We start from the raw sequence: 6,956 nt of genomic DNA on the forward strand, positions 1-6,956 counted from the left end.
TTCCTTTCATGGGCCATTGCCCCACAATCAGACATTACATTTCTAGAAGATTGAACCTGAAAAATATAGCCAGGACTCAGTTTATCTATTCTATAGTTGAACAGCAAAAGGGAAGATACTACAAGCCCTAAATGGGTAGGAATGAATCAATCTGAGAACTCTTTTCATTCCTCTTGCCTTTTGTCCTTTAGTATGTGATCTTCCTGCTAAAATGAGAGTGATAATTTTTTTAAGTTTTGTGTTTGGTGCCCTTCTTGGGTCTCAGAAGAGCAATCCATTTTCACCGGACTCCGATTGTCTAAGTTTATTTTCAGTTTGGTCCTCCTTTACTCCCTGCACCTGGATGTTCTTTCCGTCCATGTCCAATTCTTACATTCATTAATACCTTAAGGTGAACTCCTTTCACTGCCCGGGACTCCTGACCTCACTCATTTGCAGGTGCATTGCCAACATAACACCCACCCACACAGTCAGCTGCTACCCCCTGGACGGTCGCCTCTTTGCCAGATAACACTGTCTGCTGTCCTTTTTTCCTCCTATCCTTGAGAAAGAAATAGCATTTCCAAACTAAAGCGGGTAAAAAACTTTTATTTTGTGAACACCTTATTACTTTCAAAACACAGAAGTACATAAAGAAAAAACTTTCCTGTATTCTATTCTATACCTTGATACCACACTGCCTTCTGTTTCCTGCCTATTTTCTTTTCTAAATGTCTTTTCCATATCTTTTCAATGCTTACTGAAATACAAACTTTGTAGACACAAATTTGTAACATATTTACATATAACATACATATACATGAAACAATGGTCCCTTTCATAGTGTTGTTTTTCTTCTATTACCATTGGCTATTCCTCCTACGCCTTATACAAGACTATTTTCCTCTTTTTCTCCCATTTAAAGCTTTCTCTGTATATCTCCTTCAATGGCTCAAGTTTCTCCTAATAAGTCTTCAGGAGCTTTCCTGCAGGCTGGATTGTTTTATCTTCGAGGAAATTGCTCCAAAAGTTACTAACCTTAACTCGTACTGCCTTTATCAGAGTTTAGATGCTAGTTAGAAATTGTATCCAATATATTTTGCCAAGAATGTTGGCTGACAGAATAACCCTTTCTTAAAAATGGCTCTCCCTTTACTCCCTTCCCTTCGAAGCCTAGAGTCCTTGTAAAGCAGTTGTTCTCAACCTGTGGGTTGTGACCTATATGGAGGTCAAAAACCCTTTCACAGGGGTCACCTTTGGAAGATACAGACATTTTACATTATAATTTATCATAGTAGGAAAATTGTAGTTATGAACTGCCAATGAAAATAATTTTATGGTTGGGGGTCACCACCACTTGAAACATTAAAGGTCGAAACCAGTGTTGCAGAGGGTAGAGGTCCCCCTCACTCCTCAGCCCTGGCAGTTTGGTTTCTACTTTTCTACCACCCTGAGTTTTCCAAAGTAAACACTAGACCTGATGAACCTTTTTTAGCCAGCTTCAGCCTCTATGATAGTGTACTTTATCAGCACTGCTAAACCCTTCAACTGTCAACTCAGTTGTTCCCAACTCTGGTTGTTTTTGCCCCCTAGTGGACACGTGGCAGTATGCAGCGGCAGTTTTCAGTTTTGATTGTCACAACTGAAGGGGTAGGAGTGGGTCACACAGACAGAGATATTGTGGGTAGAGGTTAGGAATCTGCTGAACTCCCTACAGTACACAGGACCTCCTATGCCACAGCAAAGAACTCTCCAAATCCAGATGTCACGCGAAGTGAGGGTAGGAAGCCCTGCAGTAGATGGAGATAACCAAGCACAAAGGGTGTTCACAAAATTGCAGGCTAGGGATCTAGTCTGCAATCCTGGAGGTAACTGTACCCTCACCAATGACAGACAATCCAAAGTCACATTTCTGCTCCTACAGGTGTCCCATGGGCCACAACAGCTTCACGTTCTCCAGGTTCATAGTCTCTGGGAGATAGTCGGGGCTCTTCCACTTGTGTCTCAGTCCAGTCCAGATACAGTCCTTCTTCCTTCTACCTGAGGACTAAAACACATATACAGTTCCTCTCAACTCACTTTATAGCCATAAAGGGAAAGAAACAGACTGATCCACCCACCTATCCTTTACCCCCACCACTCCCGCCTTCCTCCACCACTCCCCTCCCACTGAGAGAGTTCTGTTCCACTTTCCTTTCTGAATATACTGAGTCTTTCAAATCCACGTTCTCCTCCATTTAGCATAATGTCATGTTGGAAGAGAGAATGCCACCAGCTAGCACTATGCTTTGGCCCGTGTGGACTGGCAAACTCTCTGTGCACTTTCAGTAGCTGCCTCACCTTGGAGCAGCTGGCATAAGTTTCCTGTTCAGATCTGTTCTGCCCACTGGGGCTGGGGAAGAGTCCTGTTAAGAGGCTGGATACTCGTGGACGTCCTTGCTTGTACCTGGTGCTGGCATCCTCTGTAGTCTCTCAGGATTCTCATAGGGGTGGCAAATTTCTGTCATGTTAATTTGAGTCAACCATAAACCTGAGGTTAATTTATCCCAGGTCTCATTTAATTTCTTGTGATATTACTCTGTCAAATTTCAAGCCTCCTATGCCGTTCACTCATGGGAACAGTCACCCTAGGTTTGAGCTATTTCTGCCAATAGAATCCCACTGAACCTAAGTGTCCTATCCAGTTTATTCTCGGGGCCTTGGCAGAAAGGAGTCGCCACTGTTTGCTCTCCACTTGTTCAACTCCCCTGTCAATTCCAACACTTAGGGAGTGGAGGCAGGAGGATCTGGCAACAGCCACATGATGAATTTGAGGCCAATCTGGGCCATATGAGCCCTTGTTTAAAAAAAATAAAAAAATCAAGATATAAAAGAAAAGTTAGCTGATATGAGAATGATCTAGTTGCTCAAAACTTCTGAAATTACAAAGAAGTGGCCTAGGTAAAAAGGGAACTTTATGTAACACAGCTGCAGAGGTATAAAACGTAGCTGAGTTCTCTGAAGCCAGTTGATCAATTCCTTTGTGTCTCCTTGTGTCTGTCAGCTCCCTGGAGTCTCCTACTAGGATTAGTCTAAAAATGTCTGGAAAACAGCCGATTCTGTTCCCTACCTTAGCCAGGACCAGGAATGGGCTGCTTCCAGTGATCCACTGACTCTATCAGTCAGCTGATTCTCTGTTTAGGTCCACCAGCCTGAAATTTTTTGTCTCAGAATGGGTTGAATAACCACTATAGCTCTATCTTTTAAAGTCTAGGTTTGTGAAAAGGGTGGGGTATTGCATATTTAGCTGTACCAGGAGGGGTATACATATGCACACCCAAACACCCCCCCCCCCGCATTGAAGCAGTTCAAGGGTATCGAATGCAAACAATCTGGAATACAAAAGAAATTATCAAAACTTGCCCCTCCCATACCAACTGTACCTATCCCATTACTTCCCTCCCATTCCCATGAACCCCCCTCCCATTTTCCTTTTCCTACCTCTGAAAATTAACTTCCCATTTGGGAGATTTCTATTCTGTACTACTTTAAAAAAAAAAAAACCTCACTGAGAGTTGGATAGCCAGCCTTGCCTCCCACAACGGAAGCAAGAATCCTTCTTCGAAAGATTCACAGATTTACACCAAGGGCAATCCCAATCCCCAGGTATGCAAAATGTTTTTCTCTGCTGCAAGGGTCTGCTCTCATAACTGTCTTTAGGGGGATCTTGGAGGTACACAGTTGGGCCCTCGGTTTCGGACATATTCATGTCAGTGGCCATGAAGTAGGGCGGCATCTGAGGTTCTGTGACTGTGCTTGGTGGTGGGGATGGGGTGGGTGTGACTGGGAAGGGGCTTTCATATGAATATGTAAAGGAGACAGGGAGTTGGATATTAACCGGTTGTGCGGAGGCTGAGGACCTGAGACCCATTTGCTTAGAGGCAGAACTTTTGGGTGTTTCCATAGATTTGCCTCCCCCCTCCTCCTGCCCCTCCACTTCCAGGGGATAAGTTTTCTTTTCCACAGGCGAAAGCTGCTCCGGGGTGCTTCCTTCCAGTGCTACTGTGGATGCCCTAGGGGCAGCCATGGCTATAACCCCATCCATCTCCTTTTCTGGTATACACTCTGCCGTACGACTAGCTGTCACCGCTTCTTTCTCTCCTGCATTTTGTATCTCTGGCCCTGTCTGTGCCCCTGTAGCCGCAGCCGCGGCCGCGGCTACAGCCGCAGCCGCAGCCGCAGCTGCGGCGGCAGCAACAGCAGCAGCAGGAGAAACAGCAACAGCAGGGGCACTAGTCATGATTGGCATCTGTGCAACGGGAACAGCCCTCAGCTCCTGGGGAGAAGTGAGCAGAGTTGAAACATATTCCTGGAATGGGGTATGGGTATAGGGGTGGAAAGGGGTGGGGCTAACATTGGGTTAGGAGGTAATCTTACTGCATGTAGTAGCTTCAGTCTCATCAAGTCGCGATCTCTCTGCACCTCTGCTAGTTTGGTGTGGGCCAACTGGAGCTGGTAGGCTGCCTCCTTGCGTTCCATTTCTTGCTGCTCGGTGAGCTTCTTCAGATCTGATGTCAAGCCTTGTGCTGCCGACCTGTGCAGGCTGGCGAAGTCATGCAGCCACTGCACTCTGCGCCCCTGCAACTGGGCTTGTTTAAAAGCAAAGCGAATACCCAAGGCCAGACTGCCCCAGGCACAGGCTTCCTGAACTTCGCGAGGTACCTCGCTACTCTCCAGGAGGACTTTGAGCTTTTCTTCCACCACCTCCCAGGACAGGGACAGGTTCTCAAGGTAGAACTCGGGGCCTTTGGAGTTCTTGGACATTTGCTCATTGATGAACATTACCACCTTGGCATGCCGGAACCCACTAGTGGAATCATCGGGATTCATGGTGGCTGAGTGCCTTAGGGGCTTTGCTGGCCCTGGAAGAAGAGAACCTGTTGTGGGTCTTTGTTAGCACCCTAAAGGGGGACTTCACCCTCCCATCAGTTCCTTAGCTTGCCCTTCCCCTGTGACTTTCCAACCACTTTAATCTATGAATCTTTGGAACACACGCCCTCTTTCCCCCCAAAAAACAAACAAAACAAAAGCCAAACCAGCCCTCACCTCTCTGAGAGCTAGTGGCCTGAGAAAGTATGAGCCGAACGTACCTATTATAAGACCAGTCTGCAAAACAAGGGCGAGAGAGACAGAAGACCACTTGCCTTGCACCTGCGACAGCACCCAAAAAAAGGAAAAGGACGTGGGAGGGCAAAGTCTCGTTGAAAATCTCGCGACTTTTGCTTTTGGACTGTTCCAACTTACAAGACTGGCAGGGGGATGCATGTATGAGAGGGTGTGGGGTGGAGGGAGGGGCAATTAATTACCAGGAAAAAAAAAGAGAGATAACTATTTGTTGGTAGTATTGAAACCCATTGAAGACAGAAAGAAACAGTGAAACAGAAAAAAACCCTAAAAAAGAATTAACGATCTAAGCAAGTTTCAAGCCATACCCACCATTGTGCAATGGTTTATCCCATGCCCTCAACGCCATTTGTATGGATGGAATGTTCAGGAACTCAAATGGCACCCACACAGGGTTTTCTGGCACTACCCCCAGGAAGAGGGCGCTGTCTCAGGGACGCTCTATCTGCGTAGTCCACCGTAGTAATCGGTGGTCATTTCTTTACCCTGAACAAAGCACCTCCAACCTCCACATGGCCGCCACAGTCAGTGTCTCTCCTCCACGTGGTAGTTTGTAATCAGGTCTCTTTCATTTCTCCCATTCTACTAAAGCTCTCCGAGATTAGGCAGGTAGCAATCCTACCCCGACTTCAGAAGTACTTATATGTCTGTTAGAATGCACAATGAGGAGGTTGAAGAGAAGGCTCCGTAGTTAGGAACACTGGTTGCTCCTGCTGAGGTTTTGAGTTCAAGCGGAGGTTCCGAGTTCAATTCCTAGTACTTGTCTGGAGGTTTACAAACGTCTTACTGTATAGTCCTATGGGATCCTGTGTCCTGGTACAGCCGTACATGCAGATAAAATGCCCATAAACATAGAGAGATAAACAGACAGGTCGACCAGAGTAGGAGAGTATAAATGCCATACATTTATTATTTGGGGGAGGTGGGCTTAAAGGGGTAGTTAGGGGAAATGAATTAAAACTTCTCTCTTTGGTTTCATTTGTTATAAAGAAAATAGATATGCATGTATTAAAAACCTCTAATATTAGCCAGGCACAGTGGTGCACACCTTTAGTCCTTACATTCGGGAGGCAGAGGCAGGTGGGTCTCAAGAGTTCGAGGCTAGAGTCTAGCCGGTCTATAGAAGGAGTTCTAGCACTGTTGAGTCTTTGTAGAGGAACCCTGTATTTTTTTTTTCTTGGTTAACATTCCGTTTTTATTAAAGAAGCATAGACTGAGTAATTTGCAGTGAATACAAGTTTACGCATCCAACATCTCTGGAATCTGGGGAACCAAACAGCGAGGTCTATTATGCGATGAGGAATTTCTTTTAAAATTCACTTTACCTCCTGATCTCAGTCTCCCCCTCCCGATTATTCCCTCCCACAATCCCTCCTCCTCCTCACCTTCTCCCCTGGGAGGGTGGGCCCCCTGGGGGCCCCCCTCCTTGCACATCAAGTCTCCGTGAGGCTAGGTACTTCCTCTTCTGCTGAGGCCAGACAAAGCAGCCCAGCTAGAAGAACATATCCCACAGACGGGTAACAGCTTCGGAGATAGCTAGCCCTTGCTCTAGTTGTTTTGGACAAACAATGAAGACCAAGCTGCACATCTGTTACATTGGGGTGTAGGGGCTAGGTCCAGGCTGTTGGTCTTCCTGTGCAGTAAGCAAACCTGTCGTGTGATTGGGGTTTAGCTCAGCGGTAGAGCGCCAGGGTTTGGTCCTCAGCTCCAAGGGGGTGGGGGGTGCAGAGGCAGTGGGGAGAGGAACCCTGTCTTAACAACAGAACAAAGAAAAATCTGGAGTATCATATGACTGTATGATATTTTAGTTGTAA

At 46.2% G+C, this 6,956-nt stretch overlaps 1 protein-coding gene across 3 annotated transcripts; it reads right to left on the reverse strand.

Moving 5' to 3' along the window:
- Window positions 1-568: 568 nt before the first annotated feature.
- Window positions 569-5,191, reverse strand: Tex13b (testis expressed 13B). 3 transcript variants are annotated; one of them, XM_087600726.1, is made up of 4 exons: window positions 5,163-5,191; window positions 4,396-4,880; window positions 2,320-2,479; window positions 569-2,026 (listed from the first exon to the last, which is right to left on the reverse strand). In XM_087600726.1, the coding sequence occupies exons 2-3, from the start codon at window positions 4,846-4,848 to the stop codon at window positions 2,348-2,350; spliced, it is 585 nt and encodes a 194-aa protein (XP_087456852.1). In that variant the 5' UTR covers window positions 4,849-4,880; window positions 5,163-5,191; the 3' UTR covers window positions 569-2,026; window positions 2,320-2,347. The 3 variants fall into 3 exon arrangements, with proteins under 3 accessions (XP_087456852.1, NP_001420369.1, XP_087456851.1); NM_001433440.1 differs by having other exon boundaries at window positions 5,109-5,190; XM_087600725.1 differs by having other exon boundaries at window positions 2,320-4,294; window positions 5,109-5,183.
- Window positions 5,192-6,956: the final 1,765 nt, after the last annotated feature.

Source organism: Rattus norvegicus, chromosome X (assembly GCF_021556685.1).
Source record: "Rattus norvegicus strain SHRSP/BbbUtx chromosome X, alternate assembly SHRSP_T2T, whole genome shotgun sequence".
Taxonomy (NCBI): Eukaryota; Metazoa; Chordata; class Mammalia; order Rodentia; family Muridae; genus Rattus; species Rattus norvegicus.

What these genes read in the sequence shown, in the direction of transcription:
- Tex13b (XM_087600725.1), bottom strand. Translation starts at nt 4,848, where the DNA reads ATGAATCCCGATGATTCCACTAGTGGGTTCCGGCATGCCAAGGTGGTA. An exon ending in GACTGAAGCTACTACATGCA is followed by an intron (nt 4,295 to 4,395) that starts GTAAGATTACCT and finishes ACTTCTCCCCAG; the next exon opens with GAGCTGAGGGCTGTTCCCGT.